The sequence below is a fragment of the Coregonus clupeaformis genome, chromosome 33 (assembly GCF_020615455.1).
Source record: "Coregonus clupeaformis isolate EN_2021a chromosome 33, ASM2061545v1, whole genome shotgun sequence".
In the NCBI taxonomy this organism is placed as follows: Eukaryota; Metazoa; Chordata; class Actinopteri; order Salmoniformes; family Salmonidae; genus Coregonus; species Coregonus clupeaformis.
Genome location: NC_059224.1, coordinates 35,738,457 through 35,759,682, shown reverse-complemented (window position 1 = coordinate 35,759,682; position 21,226 = coordinate 35,738,457). Strand labels below are relative to the sequence as shown.

The following is a 21,226-nucleotide window of genomic DNA, read 5'->3' as shown; positions in this document are numbered from 1 at the left end:
CACACTCAGGATGTGTCAATTGTGCTGCATGTGTGAAAGTACCAGTAACCCAAGTTTGCTTCTATACCACCATAGTCAAAGGTGTAAATGGAACTTGCCCATAGGGAATACACTTCCATTGAAACAGCAGAACCATTAAACCACAGCTCTGGAACCGTATTAAGCAGCTTAGAGTGCCCATCTAGATTCAGTTTAGCCTTTTAGACCACAATGAATAAGTGAACTCTGGTTGAGAATGTGGGAGTCTCAGAGACCTGAGCAGAGCATGGCTGCGTCCCAAATGGCACCCTATTCCCTATGTAGGGCCCTGGTCAAAAGTAGTACACTATATAGGGAATATAATGCCATTTGGGACGCAGTCCATGGCTCATCCTTGGAGCAGCTCATCTGCACAGGGTGATGGGGGGGATTCCATGGGGCTAGGCAGGAATATGTTTGTGCGTCCCAAATGGCACCCTATTCCCTATATAGTACAGTATTTTTTACCCATAGGCTCCTGGTCAAAAGTAGTGCACTATGTAGGGAATAGGGTGACATTTAGAACGCAGTCCATGTCTTCTGACATGCCCAAGTGTTATTACCCCTTTGATATTACAGAAGTCTTCTGCCCCTGGCCAGGGTTTGCAGTAAGAGCTAGGAGGCCTATAACTTATAGCTGCAGATACCCTTTTCCCCCTGGACAAATCCCTTACACTAAATCAGCTTACTATGACAGTGTTGCTGGGTATGGCCAAGCAAAAACCAGACTGTGTTTGTGTCCCAAATGGCACACTATTAAGTGCCAATAGGGCTCGGGTCAAAAGTAGTGCACTATAAAGGGAATAGGGTGCCATTTGGGACACAGCCTGTCTCTTTTCATAGGAGAAGTCTGAAGTAAAACTGGCTTAGACCACAGGAAGATCCCTGGAGACGCTCATTTTTTGGTTCTTTCACTTCTGTTTCTAGCTTATAGCAAGTCGTTTCCACAGTAACATCACTTGAGCATGTCATTAAAACACCATACTGTAACTAGGGGAACATAAGAAATGTCTCTGATGGATTGTACCGCAGCCCCTATGACTGACTCAATTACTCTTACATTGCTGTGGAATTTCTCAGGCAAATATCATCTTGAAGTCAGAGAGAGCGAGAGTGAGAGCGAGAGAATTTTAGTCAATATGGATATCTGATACACTTGTTATTTTCAAGGTGACATAGGAAGAAAAAAAAACTAATTTGGGTATCTACAACCTCTGTTGTAGGCTAAATAAATGGGATATCATTGTATGGATCCTGCATCCTATCCCTACAGCAATGAAGCAAGAAGGCACACATTACATTTTTTCTGAACTGGGGGGCCAAAGGAGTAATACTCCCTATCCATCTACAAGGCCTACTACAAGACAACAGTGGGCAAAGTCACTCGCTACCTACCCTGATAGCAATATGTACTGTATGTACTGTATCAGTGAATGTCTACTGGGGAGAATGTAGTAAATGGACAATAAAGTAATCTTCTAACCAGCAAACATCTACAGCCAATACAGTACAGGAGAATCACCATCTGATGAGGAAAGTCCAATAGTCAGGGAGCTCTCTAAACATTGAGGAGTGGTGAAATGACCCAGACCACACAGTGAACAGACCTCAGTCTAGGGCCTACAGTCCGTAGATGGCATCTTTGCATTGCATTGGCGAGCCACGGATCTGCAGGCTGTAACTACAGCCCAGTGTCTATGGAAGAGGGAGTAATGTTAGAGGATCCGTAGCAGACCCAGGGCTCATTTTACTGCCTGCCTAGAGAACAAGATCACTTAATAGATTAGTAACAACTTCTGTCATCAGAGACAACTGAAAGATCTACCATCAGCGAGAGAAGGGAAAGAGACCATTAAATAAATGTTGATCAGCAGCTATACATTTATAACTTGATGGTATTCTGGAAGACAGTGGCTGTCACAATTAGGTTTAGGTACAAAGAGGCCAAAGATAAGCATTATAGAAAGATCATTCTATATAAATGCAACACATCCGAGGGAGTATGAAGCAACAGTTTGTAAGGTAGGCCATCAGTACGTAGAGCCAAAGCTGTACCACAGAGATCAATGGACATACTCAGTGAATCCTCAATAGAGCAGACTCAATGTAGTCACCAAACAAGCACACCAGATACCTCTCCACATGGAGGAGTTAAGTGGAATAGACAGTTGTTCAGACGACTCACTGCTGCGTTCACATTCCCTTCATAAATACTGTAGGAGCATTTGCTGGCAACTACAGTGTCTCTTGTATTGTTTGAGAGAAAGCAGAAGTACAACAATACATCCTCTTGATTGTGCCCAACTGGTACCCTATTCCCTTATACTACTTTTGACCAGGGCTCATAGGGTGTGAGAAAAGGAACAAGGTGTGTTGATTGTAAACAAAGAGGTCATGCAGCACTAGGCAATATACTATAACCACCTAGGTTTTAAAGTGGCAAACAGGCCAGGAGTGGGGAGAACATTTCTTAATTCTCACAGATTTATGACAAGGAGGCAATCAGAGGGAACAGCTGATGCTTGGCCAATAACAGGCAGGATTCCAATCCCAAAGATGTGTGGTGTCTCCCTAATGGCACCCTATTCCCTATATAGCGCCTATAGGGCTCTGGTCAAAAGTAGTGCACTACATAGGGAACATGGTGCCATTTGGGATGCAAACGTGACGTGACCTTACTTCTTGAGAGAGCCTCCCTCTTACCATCATTTACCTAGTTCATTACAGCACTTAACTCAAGTTTGTAGCTGGGGTTTCATGTATTAGCTATATGAATGAGCTGCATGGCATAAATGAGCATGGACTCAAACTTGGTTGGTTATGAATGTGAAAGAGACATGTGGGATATTATGAGAGATTTTTCCACTGATCTTTTTCATATAGGTAATCAGAATGGGCATAGCCTAAACCTATGTGAAAACCATTGCAATGAATACATTGCCTAATTTTGGTAATAACTGAAGGTATGATAAATACAGATTGATTTGGCACTGGCAGTAATACACATAGGCCTATTCCACAGCTCTGATTTGGCTACTGAAAATGTGTCATTTCTTTTGTGCATAAAATAAAACTGCCAACATTGGCTGAGTTTAGACAGGCAAATTCTGAAAAATTTTCCCCCCACTAATTGGACTTTTGGCCAATTAGATCAGTTCTGAAAACATATCTTATGTGAAAAGATCTGATGTGATTGGTGGTGGTGGAAAAAAAGATCAGAATTGGGATGCCTGTGTGAACGCAGCCATTATAGCCTGATCAGTAAGAGGACAATGTCAGCTGTGAATCCAAATATATGATTTTTGTAGACAGGCTACATTCTGAACACAAAAACCTGCGGTACATTTTGTTCAAATAAACGACTTAATTGAAAGGCTGGCCGAAGATTCATTGTCGACTAAACGTGACATTTTTGTGTGACATTTAAAAGGAGCCTTTAATTTAATCATTGCGAAATGTGCGCTTATGCCTATATGGCATCAACGTGTTGAAATAACCCGTGGAACCGCGATTGAATCAAAGCAATCCAAATTCATGATTTCCTCTGAGCGAAAAATACCAATCTTCGTTGTTTGATAGTGGAGAATCAAATAATTGGCTGCACAATGTTGGTTTTGCTGCGATTTTGGACATGCGACGGAATTCTAGAAATACAACAGAAAAGCGTCTAGAAATAACAAGGAATTGCATATTTACCTGGTCGAGAGGGAGATTGATGATTTCACTTATGGGTTGCAGCAAACTGGATCCAGTGCATGCCGGTGACACTGTTTCAGTAGCCATGATTCAGTGAATGTTGAGAGAGTCCCTCTACTCCCCTTCCCCTCTGAGAGTGGATCCCCGATTCGCCCCGACTACATCCACCGCTGTAGCTGCTGTTTGCTGCTGGCCACTACTGGCTGTCGGTTGCTCTACAGCACGTTTTAGGCGGAAATACTTCCTAAATCAACCATAATTTGGGCGGGGAAGGATTCGACTCATTCCCGCTCTAGGCAATGGTTTGCGGCAATATCAGCAACATATTCCCATTTATAGGCTACACTAAATAGGCGTTGGTGCCACTGAATTAAAATAATAAAAAGGCTAAGTGGATCTTTAATTCTCAGTTTCCAGTTGAAATAGGCTACTTTTTATTCATGTTATTTAATTTCTCCTGTAGTCTAAAAGATAAAACATTTCTTTAGAAATAGCATACTGAAATGTTATATTAAGCGCAGGTCCTCAATATGAAGCTCTGCTCCCGCGTATCCCTCGCGCATACTGAACGCAAAATAAGATGCTGAGCTGCTGTCCCCTCGCAGTATCGCTGTTATTCACCCCCAGTCCTGAAGGTGGAGGCAAAGCAATATCGTAAACTACAACTTACTTCATAGAATCATACGAGCAATTTGCCTTCCTTTCCGTTTCTAAGAATTTCGTTGGCTGAACATCATCACGTGATGCCAACTTCCGGCCTTAAATTGTTTTCCCTGTCCAAGAAACGTGAATTTGAGATAAACAAACAAACGTGATATTTTATTTAGCTACGAAACGTTCGAATGTAGCTGGTGTTAGCCGCATACATTTGACCATGGTGAAATGCGTGGTCCAGGGGTGTCCTAATCGAAGCGACAATAATAAAGGAGCGTTTCCGAATCGACCTTCCAAGAGGTTTTTCAATTTACCTAAGGCCCAGGCTCGAGTGAAAGTGTGGCTTGCCGCACTGCGAGAGACGGAGAAGGAGGATTCAACAGAGGATCACATAATATGTGAAGACCACTTTCTGACAGACCACATAACACCTCTCGGAATAAGCGAGGATGCCATTCCTATAATGCCCCCATACCTTGACGGGCCACTGAGTCTGATCAGCCCGTGGGGCGAGGACTCTTCTGACGAAGAGGAATTCGTGGATGATGATGCTTCGGCTACGCACGTGAGGATGCTCTCATCACTTTGATCGACAGCTTTCTTACTGCGTTCATTTAAGTCGTTGTTTTTACTTTTAGCAACCCCTGTCTATGTATTTTATTTACAGAATGACGATGTTGAAGAAGAATATGATGAGAGTCAGGCCGAGACAGCACCATCTGCATCTAGGTAAGGTTGCAGCACTCTAGCCTGTATAAAGGCTAAAAATGGCAATAATAAGCATTCATCCTTTTGTGTTTTTAACTACTGGCACACTTGCATTGTGCACTTCTACACACCGCTCTAGGTGAATGAAAACAACGAGGCCTGTTTAAGTGGATGGTGTTATTTTGTATCATCTTCACTCTAGGTTCCGTAAACTGGTTGAAGGCACCAAGACAAAGACAAGACAAGGTATGGGTGATCATCATTACTGAAAAAGAATGCCGCTTCCCTGCCTTGGACAATGAGTGCGTCCCTAATGGCACCCTATCCCCTATATAGTGCACTACTTTTGACCAGGGCCTTTAGTAAACCATATAGGGGATAGGGTACAATTTGGGAATCAGATAACGTGGAATCAATTATCTTTTTTTGGCTTGAAGCAATATTGTACCTTTTTCCTACTGTAGTCAGTGCTTCCACTGAACCCAAGACAGTGTTACCGGACATCAGGAAGGGATTTGTCCGCCACGATCTATCCTTGGCTCTGTTGACCAAGAAGTTCCTAAGGCTAATGAGTGGCGCCCCTCATGGTGTCATGGACCTCAACCTTGCAGCACAGAACCTCCACACACGCAAGCGGAGGGTATATGACGTCACCAACTGCCTGGAGGGGATCAAGCTCATCCAGAAACAATCGGCCAACAAGATCAAGTGGATGTGAGTAGTACGGCTTGAACACACCGGCTCTTTGCCAGTCTGTGCTCCCACCATCTGTGCTTATGTGTCTGTTTTGACAGGATGTGTTCATGCAGGGTCGTATTCATTAGGCACCAAATTGAATAAAACAGACTGAAATAGGAAGGGACTACCTGAACTTGTCCAATAAGAAAGACTCATTTTCATGTTCTGTTACAAAAGTTTTCTGCATGGTTGCAAGGGGTTGATCCGTGTGGTTTCCCCCTCTCCCTCCCCAGAGGTCCGTGTCCAGTTGCCAGTTTTGTGGGGCCGAAGCAGAGGCTTCAGCGGGAACTTAAGAACCTGAAGACGGTGGAGGAGAGTCTGGATGAGCTCATCAAGACCTGTGCCCAGCAGCTCTTTGACATGACCGACAGCTTGGACAACATAGAATATCCTTTTAGAAACGCATACAGTACATTTCACCAACCATTCTCCAACCTTTTCCAGAAGTGTGGACTTGCACACTCGCCATCATGGATTTAAAAGCATAGGATTGGTATAGGCTTTGGCTGGAGGAAGTTTCCACCATTGTAAAATCCATGTGAGAAAGTGCAATTGTGAATGAACCTATGTTTCAGTTCACAATCATCAGGAATGAACCACGCTGTGCCCAAACATTGGTTCAGTTACCTCAGTCTCTACTAAAGTACAAGTGTGTTATGTATCCTCCTGCTGTTGTATCCTCTTTAACTCCCTCTGCACATTAGCCTACGTGACCCACAGTGACATCAGTGGTATCAAGGTGTTCCAGGAACAGACAGTCGTTGCCATCAAAGCCCCGGAGGAGACCAAGCTGGAGGTGCCCACACCCAAGGAGGTACAGTAAGCCCTGGAGGGCCAACTGCAACCCTGCTTTAAGCATCAAACAACGGAGAATCTGAGTGCGGATAGACTGCCGATGGGTACTTATCACAGTAGGAGGCCGTTCCTTCTCTTGCTAGAACAAAATACGTACCTGCTGTGTACCAACCTGGTACTGACGAAACTGCCGTTTCTACTTGTAGAATCGCAATGCTCGGCAGTGGCCGACAACTTGACTTTGAGCCAATTAGAGAGCACTGACCTCCATGTGGGGGAGCCGACATGAGTGACAAGAATAAGGAAGAAAGAGGGTACTTTTTCCTGTCTAATCCACCCTTTTTATCAGACTTGTTCTAACTAAAACCTTCATCTTTGAAGTCTAAGGAGTGTTGTGCTTGAGGAGGGATTTTTGAGTTAGGTTTGCTAATGTGCACTTATTAGTTAGCTAGCTAGCAAACGTTAGCTTGCAAACTGAGCAAGGCAGTCACACACACTTCATATGAAACGAATGGGGTGGTAATAAGTGCAGCACAATGCACACAACACTAAATGATTTACTACTCTAGCTATCTGGCCACTGTAGCTAGTAACATTGCAATTCAATCACAATTGATTTGTTTCCATGAAGCAGCTGTCTGTAGCTGGCTGCCGAGAGTAAATGCAGCGTCTTTACTTTACTTAGCAAGCACAACAGCTAGCTAGCGAATCATGCTAACAATTTAGCTAACGTTAGCCAGCTAGTTAAAAATGTATCTATGGGCTTTACGAGATTATGGAGAGTGAATTAAATTGTTTCTTTGTCATCTTGCTAGCTGTGGCCATCTGGCTAGTATCAACAAAGGCTTTCTACAACAGTAGCAACATTAGTGCAGCTATAGCTAACATTGACTAGTAACAACGCTACTGCCGCCTTCTGGTTTGGAGTATTTTAACAAGGCTGAGTGGCTGACAACTTCAAGGTCTTTGCTGTGTGAACACAAAAGAAATTGACTGCCGACACTTTTCAGAGGTGCTAAGTACTGTCGGCAGGAAAACGTTTGACAATCCTACAGGTGTGTGTGAGCTTTTACAGACCTTGATCGTGTTCATTAGGAAACACAGTAGCAAACCGTTGTGCAACTAAAATGTGTGTTTCTTATTGGACAAGTTCACGTAGTACCTCTCCATTTTGGACCGTTTTCTTCTGTTTTGTGCCCAGTGAACACAACTCTGTTGCTGTACATGCATGCGCATTCACTCATGATGCACTGATAAACAGTTTCAGAATCTGTACAATTCGAAACCAATTAGTCTGATGTTGATTGGCTGAACTAATCACTTTGAATTTTTTCCATTTTAGGATGGCATCCAAATCCACCTGAAGGGAGGCAGGGGACCAATCAAAGTGCTGACCTGTGAGATGGATGGGCCTCCACGTGACACACAGGGAAGTGGAAAGACATCAGGCTTTCTATCACTGGAGGAGAGCAGGATTAAGACCATGCTTCTGCACACAGGTAACAACACAGCTGTGCTTTTCAATCAATCAAATTAATCAATTGCTAAGCTATATTAGGTGCCCCAGACATTTAATTACAACTATGTAAAGTACCTTGAGATGTCCTATTATGCCATGATTGGATTGGAACATTGAGTGTGTTCCCCACTGCAAACAGCAGAGAGAGCTGTTTACTTTAAAATAGGCTTGGGGGATACTGTATCAAATGAGGTCAGTTTTCTCACAAAAAGAAAGTTATGAAAGTAGACATTTTGGTGTGGTCAACAAATCAACTGTTAATTGCTCTCTTTCTGTAGGGGCCTCTGCATCACAGAATGCTGTACAGAGTGGATAGTCTGTCGTCATGGTAGCATGCTGCACTGTCACATTGTCCTCATTGGATGTTTTTTTTTTCACTGTTTGGACTCCACATCCTGACATTGTCACTTTGGGAAGAGGCCATTTTTGTCATAAAAAAACAAACAAAAAATCTGTGTAAAATGCCAACGATTAAAGCAAAGTAAGTGGAGGAATGTATGACTTCATTGTAAAAAGTGCACGTAAGTCATGAAATCACAAGCTTTATTTTTATACATGTAGTTTTGAGTTTACTAAAGTGAGTTGTGTGGTTGCAGTACACTACTACTGTAATAATGTACTTTTAAATCATCTTAAAATGTGTGCAAAATGTGACAGCTATAGTCATTAGAAAGTAACACATGCTTATGTACAGAAATTATAATTCTCCAAGCAGTATCATGATGTACTGTAGTGGATTTGAACATGATGTGTATGTTCTTTGCTTTTGTTATTTTTTCATCTGACTATTCTGAATGCCCTATTAAAAGTTCAACTTTTGTTTGTCTTTCTAATGTTTTTTTTTTTCTATAATCTGTTATTACTTATTAAGAAAACACTTCCAATGCATCCTATGAATAAACTCACTTGTATATAAAAACAAATATCTAACCCTTAGTTTTTTTTACTTATATCAATGTGCAACATCCTGGCTATATTTCTATTTACGGGGTACACCATTTTGAAATGTAATAAATAATATTTCATAAATAGTTGCCATTCCTATGGCGTAGACCTGAGCCACCTTATACACAAAGTTTGTAATAGCTGTCATTGCTAGTGAGTCTTGGAAAGCCAACTGTGGAAAGGGGAATCCATCTGCGCTCCCATTCGCCCAAACATGCCAATTCACCCCGTTCGTCCCTCCCCTTTTTATACTCCGGTTGACGCTCCACTGACTATGCGACCAGTACAGGTTGTTGCGTGGGCTAAGACAAACTGTAATAATGGAATATTGTAGTATTTTTTTCTTGGACACAAGGATAACCCACAAATAAAGGGACATTTCACTACTGTAGTTTTGACTATGTGGATCGACGCGGAATGGCAAACTAGGAGTAGCCTAACAAATCCTATGGCACACTGAATTATAAATCGCATTTTTTAAAACTTTTTTTTGTTTAACTGTTAATTAAGGATTGGGATATAACTTATTTTATAGACATAAACGCATTTAAAGTGCGCTAAGATGCCGCCGCCGGAGTTGATCACGGTCACGGAATTTGTGGCCGAAACTAAGGAGGACTACAAAGCGCCCACAACCTCAAACTTCACCACTCGGATGTCGCATTGTCGGAACGCCGTGGCAGCATTGGAAGAGGTGGGTGTAGGCCACGGCGGTATGAAAAGTAGTAATATACTGTAATTGACTTGAAATTGTTAAAAGGTTTTCCTAGAATCAAATGTGCGCCTTTACGCACGGATAGCATTTACGCAAAAAGTAACCGAATTTTTCCATATTTATTTGATACGGATGCAACCTCTGAAACCAAAAGAGGAACGGAAAAAGACTTCCTCTGCGAAAGCAAAGCATTTTTTTCTTAACCTACTTGTGTTGAACCTCGCCCATGCCATTCCCCAAAAGTGTCCACCAACAAGTGCTCATAAAACACCCTAGTTTATAGGCTATTTAATTCTAACCCAATTCTAATTAGCAACCTATAGACCAACATTTTTGTTGAACATTCCTTTGTAAAGATGTAATTATTGTAGGCTACAATGACCTCTGTGACTCATGCAAAAATGCTTTACCTGGTTGTGAGGAAGCTATCTTATCTGTTTGCCTAATGCCTATGAGGCAGTTCCACTTTGAAAACAGTGTGTGGACACTTCCACACGTTAAAGAGACTTGAGCCCTTTACAAACTTGAATAGTAGTACCACACCTTTAATACACAGTGGGTCCCTCACACTTCCATATCAGTGGAATTGGCTTTCCTTGATATGTCCCAAATGGCACCGATATGGCTCTGGTCTATAGTAGTGCACTATAAAGAGAATAGTATGCCATTTGGGACATTAACCTTGTGTTGTTGGCATTAGGCCTACTGTCATGCACGGTAGATCACAATGGGTACTTCTATGGCATCCCTGGCATCCAGATCTGCTCCTGATTGCTCTCTGGAGATGTGCTGTTGCCCCAGGCCAGGCTAGTTATAGGCTAGTAAAAGAAAATGGTCTGTCAATGCCACATACACTACTGGCCTTTGGGGAGGCTGTATCAATAACTGGATTGTTATAGTGTAGGCCCTATCCATTTTAGAGCACACTGTGTTTGCACAATGGAGGAAGCCACACACACATAGCCCTATGAGAGGATCTGCTGATGTGTGTACAGTGTTGCATGCATAATATACCACATGAGGAGAGGTGACTAGAGAACACTTGTTGTAAGTGTTACATTCAGTGTAATCTTGTCAAAACAAGGAAGTGTATTGCAATGGCTTTCTCTCTTTCACAACTGAAAGTCTGAAACAGAATGCCAGTCTTTATCTTCCCCTTCTCCCCCATTAGATTTCACAGTTGACAGTGAACACACAGTGTTTATCAAGTTGGACACACATGCATATACACACACACACACACACGCTACACTCACGTTGATAGATCGACACAAAGGTCCAGAACACACAGCAGGCAGGCAGCAGTAATGGCGGTCGTTACATCAAGTCAACTGACAGGCAGCACTCCCCATTTCAGTTCCTCTGGTCTGCCTGACATTGCCTGTAGCAGCCCACTGTGGCTGCCTGTTGTCTTCTGCCTGTAGCCTACTGTGGCTGCCTGCCTGTTGATGACAGTATCACTGTGGACTGGGGTGTCATGCTGTTGCTTGTATGTGTTGTGTGGTGGATAGCTCTGTTCCACGGAGCCTCAGGGTGTTTTCACATATAGTCCTCTTTAAAATAACCGATCTCAGTCCTCTTTAAAGTGAATTCTGGGGTAAAAAAAAGCAAAATATCTCAGTTCTCTTTTTTATTCACACTGTCCTTGCCTTTAAATGAGGACTCAACTCTTTTGCCAGTTCTCGTTACCTACAGTGCCTTGCAAAAGTATTCATCCCCTTGGCATTTTTCCTATTTTGTTGCATTACAACCTGTAATTTAAATGGATTTTTATTTGGATTTCATGTGATGGACATACACAAAATAGTCCAAATTGGTGAAGTGAAATGAAAAAAAGTACTTGTTTCAAAAAATTCAAAAAAATAAATAACGGAAAAGTGGTGCGTGCATATGTATTCACCCCCTTTGCTATGAAGCCCCTAAATAAGATCTGGTGCAACCAATTACCTTCAGAAGTCACATAATTAGTTAAATAAAGTCCACCTGTGTGCAATCTAAATGTCACATGATCTCAGTATATATACACCTGTTCTGAAAGGTCCCAGATTCTGCAACACCACTAAGCAAGGGGCACCACCAAGCAAGCGGCACCATGAAGACCAAGGAGCTCTCCAAACAGGTCAGGGACAAAGTTGTGGAGAAGTACAGATCAGGGTTGGGTTATAAAAAAATATCAGAAACTTTGAACATACCACGGAGCACCATTAAATCCATTATTAAAAAATTGAAAGAATATGGCACTACAACAAACCTGCCAAGAGAGGGCCGCCCACCAAAACTCACGGACCAGGCAAGGAGGGCATTAATCAGAGAGGCAACAAAGAGACCAAAAATAACCCTGAAGGAGCTGCAAAGCTCCACAGCGGAGATTGGAGTATCTGTCCATAGGACCACTTTAAGCCGTACACTCCACAGAGCTGGGCTTTACGGAAGAGTGGCCAGAAAAAAGCCATTGCTTAAAGAAAAAAATAAGCAAACACGTTTGGTGTTCGCCAAAAGGCATGTGGGAGACTCCCCAAACATATGGAAGAAGGTACTCTGGTCAGATGAGACTAAAATTGAGCTTTTTGGCGATCAAGGAAAACGCTATGTCTGGCGCAAACCCAACACCTTCTTCACCTCTCATCACCCCGAGAACACCATCCCCACAGTGAAGCATGGTGGTGGCAGCATCATGCTGTTGGGATGTTTTTCATTGGCAGGGACTGGGAAACTGGTCAGAATTGAAGGAATGATGGATGGAGCTAAATACAGGGAAATTCTTGAGGGAAACGTGTTTCAGTCTTCCAGAGATTTGAGACTGGGACGGAGGTTCACCTTCAAGCAGGACAATGACCCTAAGCATACTGCTAAAGCAACACTTGAGCGGTTTAAGGGGAAACATTTAAATGTCTTGGAATGGCCTAGTCAAAGCCCAGACCTCAATCCAGTTGAGAATCTGTGGTATGACTTAAAGATTGCTGTACACCAGCGGAACCCATCCAACTTGAAGGAGCTGGAGCAGTTTTGCCTTGAAGAATGGGCAAAAATCCCAGTGGCTAGATGTGCCAAGCGTATAGAGACATACCCCAAGAGACTTGCAGCTGTAACTGCTGCAAAAGCTGGCTCTACAAAGTCTGAGTCCTCTTTGCATTCACATTGCTATGTTTAGAAAGGAACTAAGATCTATTTCCAACATTCACTCAATGCACTGTGGGTTTTTACAAAGTGCAGGACAAACCATTCCATCAGAATGTGTTATCGGACAGCTAGATATACCATATACCTACAGTGCCTTCGGAAAGTATTGAGACCCCTTGACTTTTTACACATTTTGTTACGTTACAGCCTTATTCTAAAATTGATTTTTTTTAAATATCCTAATAAATCTAAACACAATACCCCATAATGACAAAGGGAAAACAGGTTTTTAGACATTTTTGCAAATTTCTAAAAAAAACTGAAATACCTTATTTACATACACTACCAGTCAAAAGTTTGGACACACCTACACATTCAAGGGTTTTTCTTTATTTTTACTATTTTTTACATTGTAGAATAATAGTGAAGAAATTAATACTATGAAATAACACATATGGAATCCTGTAGTAACCAAAAAAAGTGTTAAACAAATCGAAATATATTTTATATTTGAGATTCTTCAAATAGCCACTCTTTGCCTTGATGACAGCTTTGCACATGCTTGACATTCTCTCAACCAGCTTCATGAGGTAGTCACCTGGAGTGCATTTCAATTAACAGGTGTGCCTTCTTAAAATTTCATTTGTGGAATTTCTTTCCTTCTTAATGCATTTGAGCCAATCAGTTGTGATGTGACAGGGTAGGAGTGGTATACAGAAGATAGCCCTATTTGGTAAAATACCATATTATTGCAAGAACAGCTCAAGTAGGCAAAGAGAAACAACAGTCCATCATTAGTGGTCCTCTGTAGCTCAATTGGTAGAGCATGGTGCTTGTAACGCCAGGGTAGTGGGTTCGATCCCCGGGACCACCCATACGTAAAAATGTATGCACACATGACTGTAAGTCGCTTTGGATAAAAGTGTCTGCTAAATGGCATATTATTATTACTTTAAGACATGAAGGTCAGTCAATATGGAACATTTCAAGAACTTTTAAAGTTTCTTCAAGTGCAGTTGCAAAAACCATCAAGCACAATAATGAAACTGGCTCTCATGAGGACAGCCACAGGAAGGGAAGACCCAGAGTTACCTCTGCTGCAGAGGATAAGTTCATTAGAGTTAACAGCCTCAGAAATTGCAGTCCAAATAAATGCTTCACAGAGTTCAAGTCACAGACACATCTCAACATGAACTGTTCAGAGGGGACTGTGTGAATCAGGCCTTCATGGTCGAATTGCTGCAAAGAAACAACTACTAAAGGACACCAATAAGAAGAAGAGACTTGCTTGGGCCAGGAAACACAATTAGCAATGGACATTAGACTGGTGGAAATTTGTCCTTTGGTCTGGAGTCCAAATTCGAGATTTTTGGTTCCAAACGCAGTGTCTTTGTGAGACGCGGTGTGGGTCAACAGATGATCTCTGCATGAGTAGTTCCCACCGTAAAGCATGGAGGAGGAGGTGTTATGGTGTGGGGGTGCTTTGCTGGTGACACTGTCTGTGATTTATTTAGAATTCAAGGCACACTTAACCAGCATGGCTACCACAGTGTTCTGCAGCGATACGCCATCCCATCTGGTTTGGGCTTAGTGGGACTATCATTAGTTTTTCAACAGGACAATGACCCAACACACCTCAAGGCTGTGTAAGGGCTATTTCACCAAGAAGGAGAGTGATGGAGTGCTGCATCAGATGACATGGCCTCCACAATCCCCCAACCTCAACCCAATTGAGATGGTTTGGGATGAGTTGGACGGCAGAGTGAAGGAAAAGCAGCCAACAAGTGCTCAGCATATGTGGGAACTCCTTCAAGACTTTTGAAAAAGCCTTCCAGGTGAAGCTGGTTGAGAGAATGCCAAGAGTTTGCAATGCTGACATAAAGGCAAAGGGTGGCTATTTGAAGAATCTCAAATATAAAATATACACTTTCTTGGTTACTACATGTTTCCATATGTGTTATTTCATTGTTTTGATGTCTTCACTATTATTCTACAATGTAGAAAATAGTAAAAATAAAGAAAAACCCTTAAATGAGTAGGTGTGTCCAAACTTTTGACTGGTACTGTAAGTATTCAGACCCTTTGCTATGAGACTTGAAATTGAGCTCAGGTGCATCCTGTTTCCATTTATCATCCTTGATATGTTTCTACAACTTGATTGGAGTCCACTTGTGGTAAATTCAATTGATTGGACATGATTTGGCAAGGCACATCCCTGTCTATATAAGGTCCCACAGTTCACAGTGAATGTCAGAGCAAAAACCAAGCCATGAGGTCAAAGGAATTGTCCGTAGAGTTCCGAGACAGGATTGTGTCAAGGCACAGATCTGGTGAAGGGTACCAAAACATTTCTGCAGCATTGAAGGTCACACGTTTTGCATTGAAACAGCACACGTCTTTTCCGCGAATTTGCCCATCATCATTTTCTCTCTTTTGTGGCACCAATGTGAGGGGCTATGGAAAGGGGAACCGTGTTGTAGTAGTCTAGTGTGTGGTGCGGGAATAATGACAAGCGAACCAAGGGAGTAGTGTTCACCATGCCCTAATAAAGTGAACCGGACCACGTAATTCAAGTGAACCGAACTCAGACCACCACTCGAGATAGTCTCAGTTCAGTTCGCTCCGGGGGCTCTTTTGAGGGGTCTGGAGTGTTCACACTGCACAAAAAATTATGCGAACCGCACTGAGTTCACAAAAATTGGCTGAAAGGGACCAAGTGTGAAAACACTATCAGTGTCAGCAAGCTGCACGTAGCACGATGGACCACAGCTATGGTGTGTGGTGGATCACTCTCTAATCTATCTAGTCTAGCTCAGAAGAAAGCTCTAGCCCGACCTGGCTGCGTGGCTACCTGTACTGTAGATCACTGGTGCATCCTGGGAGAGTCCCTGGGGCCTGGACTGGAGTGGTGCTGGGCTGCTGCAACTGTCCTAGCATGCTATCGCTCTCTTTCTCTCTCTTTCTTTTGATCCTCCCTGTCTCAGCCTGCCTGCTCCCATGCCTTCCTGGGCTGGGTGAGTGTCTGCCAGCCAGTCCATTGGGCTGCTGGGGCTGTAGGAAAACCAGAAGGCATTTGTTTTCAAGTGTGCAGTCCTGCATGTAAGTTGACCACTTTAAAGTGATTTTTACACTACTGAGTTCAACTGAGCAAACCAAACTGCACTGAGCTAACCTGGTTACGCATCCACCATAGTTTCTAGAACCAACAATGTGGAGTAAAAAAATCAGAGCCAGCAGAATTTGGTTTGGGTCTGCATGATAGTGTGCCAAGGGTGTAAGACAATCATCCAAGGACATGCTTTCGACACAGCAGTCTCATCAGGTCTGCCAGTTGGGGGCTTCTAGACACCCACCTGCACTGCTACTGAGACGTGCTGTGACTCAGAGGTAGAGTCAACCGAAGCTACATGTGATGATGACTGTAGGCTACTTGTTTAGCTTTTTGAGCGCATTTGAGTGTCCCCAGCATACACAGTCATCAGAATTTAGAGTTGGTCCAGTGATTCATCTAGGACAGGGGCTCATCATGTGCCTCGCTAAAAGAATGAGCGAATGGCATTGAGAGGAGGAGCTATCCCATGAAAATGATAAATTGAAGGGGAGAATGCTATCCTTACTGAGAGAACTGAACTGTGGGAAACTGGGAATATCCCCTTCTCTATCCTGTTGTTTGTTGTGTATCCACCCAATAATACACTGCTCAAAAAAATAAAGGGAACACTTAAACAACACAATGTAACTCCAAGTCAATCACACTTCTGTGAAATCAAACTGTCCACTTAGGAAGCAACACTGATTGACAATACATTTCACATGCTGTTGTGCAAATGGAATAGACAACAGGTGGAAATTATAGGCAATTAGCAAGACACCCCCAATAAAGAAGTGGTTCTGCAGGTGGTGACCACAGACCACTTCTCAGTTCCTATGCTTCCTGGCTGATGTTTTGGTCACTTTTGAATGCTGGCGGTGCTTTCACTCTAGTGGTAGCATGAGACGGAGTCTACAACCCACACAAGTGGCTCGGGTAGTGCAGCTCATCCAGGATGGCACATCAATGCGAGCTGTGGCAAGAAGGTTTGCTGTGTCTGTCAGCGTAGTGTCCAGAGCATGGAGGCGCTACCAGGAGACAGGCCAGTACATCAGGAGATGTGGAGGAGGCCGTAGGAGGGCAACAACCCAGCATCAGGACTGCTACCTCCGCCTTTGTGCAAGGAGGAGCAGGAGGAGCACTGCCAGAGCCCTGCAAAATGACCTCCAGCAGGCCACAAATGTGCATGTGTCTGCTCAAACGGTCAGAAACAGACTCCATGAAGGTGGTATGAGGGCCCGACGTCCACAGGTGGGGGTTGTGCTTACAGCCCAACACCGTGCAGGATGTTTGGCATTTGCCAGAGAACACCAAGATTGGCAAATTCACCACTGGCGCCCTGTGCTCTTCACAGATGAAAGCAGGTTCACACTGAGCACATGTGACAGACGTGACAGTCTGGAGACGCCGTGGAGAACGTTCTGCTGCCTGCAACATCCTCCAGCATGACCGGTTTGGCGGTGGGTCAGTCATGGTGTGGGGTGGCATTTCTTTGGGGGGCCGCACAGCCCTCCATGTGCTCGCCAGAGGTAGCCTGACTGCCATTAGGTACCGAGATGAGATCCTCAGACCCCTTGTGAGACCATATGCTGGTGCGGTTGACCCTGGGTTCCTCCTAATGCAAGACAATGCTAGACCTCATGTGGCTGGAGTGTATCAGCAGTTCCTGCAAGAGGAAGGCATTGATGCTATGGACTGGCCCGCCCGTTCCCCAGACCTGAATCCAATTGAGCACATCTGGGACATCATGTCTCGCTCCATCCACCAACGCCACGTTGCACCACAGACTGTCCAGGAGTTGGCGGATGCTTTAGTCCAGGTCTGGGAGGAGATCCCTCAGGAGACCATCCGCCACCTCATCAGGAGCATGCCCAGGCGTTGTAGGGAGGTCATACAGGCCACACACACTACTGAGCCTCATTTTGACTTGTTTTAAGGACATTACATCAAAGTTGGATCAGCCTGTAGTGTGGTTTTCCACTTTAATTTTGAGGGTGACTCCAAATCCAGACCTCCATGGGTTGATAAATTTGATTTCCATTGATAATTTTTGTGTGATTCTGTTGTCAGCACATTCAACTATGTAAAGAAAAAAGTATTTAATAATATTATTTCATTCATTCAGATCTAGGATGTGTTGTTTAAGTGTTCCCTTTTTTTTTTTGAGCAGCGTATATAATTTAGTAATTACTGTAAATATAAATCCACACGGGAATGATTTCTTTAGTCAAGCAGTCACCTTTTATTTATTTTTCATGGTGCACCTGTCTGATTTGCGCCTGTCTATTCCATTGCGGAGGCCACAGGGATGGCACAATCCATCACTCTAAGACATGTGATACTGAAATTGTATATGGTTATATTATGTAAAAATATTGGTGCAACACAAATAAATCGAATATTATTTTATAACAAATGCGCTTTCTCATGCGTTGGAAATGGTCGCTGTCCGCGGTTCTGAAACATAATCTTCAATGCACCGTAGAATTGGCGCCTTTCCCTATGTTTCTATGTGCATAATAGCTAAATTAACCAGAATATTGGGATTGAGAACAATGCGGCAGAGGCCACAGCAGCAGAGACGAGGAAACAGCCTTTGCCTTAAACCCTATTCGGACAGGATTAGTTTTACTGGGGGTGCTCGGGTAATGTAATTATGTCCACAAACACAAAACACCATATCTGTAATTGTAGCCCCATCCGAATCTGCCATGTCAGTAATTTGTATATGGCAGGAGTGTAACAATTCCAGCCAGAATAACCTACTGTTTGGCGAACTCCAAGGACCTCTGATAATACTAGTCCCGTGCGAATCGACATCCCTGTGTTTTGAGAGAAATGTCTGAGTTTGACAGGTGTTGACATTATATATTTTTTTGGAGCGGTATGAGCAAGAAAACAATAACTGATTGGATAAATTGAATGAAGTGCTGCCCATAGCCTATATATGAAGGGCCTACATGTATCAACTTTCACAGTGAATGCTTTTGTTAATATGTTTTGTGCGTATTAATTGAATATTGCCAAATGCATCAGTAAAAAATATTGCGCCTATTTAATGTAACCCTTGCTGTTAATAGATTGAAATGATAAGTTCACTTTCGCATCCATAGCCTTAAAACGCATCTCAAGTGCAAGTGCACTGTTTAGCTCACATCTGAAGGCTGTGGGGCATTTAGGACGTCTACTGCGGATCGCTAAAATATCCTAATGATTATGATTACACTTCCTCAATTCTAATATTATGGCGACACCATACCAAATATGGTTTGGTTTGGTTTAGAAACTTGGTAAACCAAGCTCGAGTTATCAGTGTAGCCCTGTTATCGCCTGGACTTGTTTAAATATATTCTCGCCTAGAAAAAAACCCTCCAGGCTTCTGTCATAACTGTCAATTTATTGGAAAAAAATAAAGAATTACAGGGGTCAGTTTGGAAAAAACTAATCCTGTCCGAATCGTCCTCTGGAATAACAGACATTCTGGGGTAATAATTACATAACCAACGTTCTCTAGAAATACTAGTCCCGTGCGAATAGGGTTTAGCATAATTGTCTAAGAAAATTGAGGATAGAGCAAACCCCAATGTATTATGTCTATAATCAATAGCCTAACTGTTAAATGTGCCTGGCTTAATAAATTATCCATATATATCTACAGAAATAAGACAGATCTTGCTTCTGTTGCCTGTTTGAGTGTTTGTTTAATAGCCTACTGATTCTGTGAACACCAAGCCTCATGCAACGGCAGAATGTTGGATAAAGCAATTTCACAGATTTGGCTGTTTTTAATCTTTGCAATGCTGTAATAAAGGCTTTTTTTTTCTTTTTTTTTCGTTTGAACAGACTGGTATTACTTGTTGTTTACACTGTTCCAAACAAGCAGAAAAATAATATTGTAATCTAACAGCACCTGTTTGTCACACATAATTATGTGGCAGGTAGCTTAGTGGTTAAGAGCGTTGTGCCAGTAACCGAAAGGTCGCTGGTTCTAATCCCAGAGCCGACTAGGTGAAAAATCTGTCGATGTGCCCTTGAGCAAGGCACTTAACCCTAATTTCTCCTGTAATTTGCTCTGGATAAGAGCGTCTGCTAAAAATGTAAAAATAATATGCACGCAGGTCTCACTCCTTTTTCTTGATCTCCATCTTATTGTTATTATTACAATTATTATTATTATCATCATTATAATAATAAGTAATGTCGTTATCATTAGTAGGCTTTGTATAGTAGCCTTGTATAACCACCATCGAGCTGTAGGCCTAAGAGCGCCTCCTGTTTAGTCTTAATACCGTAACTTACTTAGGCCTATATTTAAATATATACAGTAGGCTACTGTATCAATCAATCAATCATTCATTCCTTCATGCCATCACACAGCATACAATACATTCATGCTTTGAAATGCGATCAAGCATTTTAGTTTTAAAATTAAATAACAAAGGGAGCTTTGAATAATTAGCCTAAACAATAAATCAACCGCAATTCACGAATGCATGCAACTGTTTTTAGTTTGCTGTAATAAAGGCTTTATATATATTTTTTCCGTTAGAACAGACTCTCTGGCACACTTGTTTATTTAGTGTTATTTACACTGTTCCAAATGGTCCGAAAAATAATAATATTGTGATCTAACAGCAACTGTTTGGCACACATAATACTCACGCAATGCTTGCTCCTATACCCTATTTTTTATTGATCTCCAGTATTTTCCACAACTAAGTCAAAAGTCTTCCACAGATCTGACTTCCCCTTTCCCTCCTGAGCAACCAGTAAACATTAGCCCGTTTTGAGTTTCTTTTTAACGTCCTCCGCATCCATTTTACTGTCAACATTACTGTGTTCGGAGTTTGTTATAACCAATTTATTGATGTGATTATGATAGGCTATAGGTCAGGCCCAATTGGTCACATGCATGCGATGTTTAACGTAAAGAGAGCAAGGGTTGAGGGAATAGGGAATGTTTTCCCTAAACAAATTAGGGATTTTCAGTCAGAAACAAGTAAGAAACTAAATGGCTGAAATGATGTTGCAGCTTCAGCACGGACAGCACAATAAACACTTGCTGTGCTGTGGTGCCTTTTCGCTGCAGTAGGGAGGAGAGCGAGACAATGTGCGCCAGTAACACAGACACTCGCTGTCCTTTTTTTTAACACATTGTGACCATCGGGCTTAATTATTTAATCAAACAGTGTGCTTAAAGCATCAGACAAGCTCAGTGCATATGTAG

General features: G+C 42.5%; 3 protein-coding genes across 3 annotated transcripts in view; 2 read left to right on the top strand and 1 right to left on the bottom strand.

The window, feature by feature from the left end:
* Window positions 1-4,350, bottom strand: part of mboat2b (membrane bound O-acyltransferase domain containing 2b) — a 54,671-nt gene extending 50,321 nt beyond the window's left edge. The window contains exon 1 of the mRNA XM_045210264.1: window positions 3,715-4,350. Within this exon, the coding sequence (XP_045066199.1) occupies window positions 3,715-3,801 (87 nt within the window). The 5' untranslated portion in view covers window positions 3,802-4,350. The remainder of the gene's footprint in view (window positions 1-3,714) is intronic.
* Window positions 4,351-4,460: 110 nt separating this feature from the next.
* e2f6 (E2F transcription factor 6) lies at window positions 4,461-8,947 on the top strand. Its single transcript, XM_041860902.2, has 8 exons — window positions 4,461-4,933; window positions 5,036-5,097; window positions 5,279-5,322; window positions 5,541-5,790; window positions 6,048-6,200; window positions 6,514-6,628; window positions 7,952-8,108; window positions 8,407-8,947. Exons 1-8 carry the CDS (start codon window positions 4,589-4,591, stop codon window positions 8,442-8,444), a joined length of 1,164 nt encoding a protein of 387 aa, XP_041716836.1. The 5' UTR covers window positions 4,461-4,588; the 3' UTR covers window positions 8,445-8,947.
* A 394-nt stretch (window positions 8,948-9,341) lies between these two features.
* LOC121549179 (arf-GAP with SH3 domain, ANK repeat and PH domain-containing protein 2-like) overlaps window positions 9,342-21,226 on the top strand; it is a 57,470-nt gene continuing 45,585 nt past the window's right edge. The window contains 1 exon segment of the mRNA XM_045210263.1: window positions 9,342-9,767. Coding sequence (XP_045066198.1) covers window positions 9,636-9,767 — 132 coding nt within the window. The 5' untranslated portion in view covers window positions 9,342-9,635.

Bases quoted from the DNA above. Each gene is read 5' to 3' on its own strand.
- e2f6 (XM_041860902.2), top strand. From the start codon at position 4,589: ATGGTGAAATGCGTGGTCCAGGGGTGTCCTAATCGAAGCGACAATAAT. The intron at 4,934-5,035 runs GTGAGGATGCTC...TTTTATTTACAG, and splicing joins ATGATGCTTCGGCTACGCAC to AATGACGATGTTGAAGAAGA. The intron at 6,629-7,951 runs GTACAGTAAGCC...TTTCCATTTTAG, and splicing joins AGGTGCCCACACCCAAGGAG to GATGGCATCCAAATCCACCT.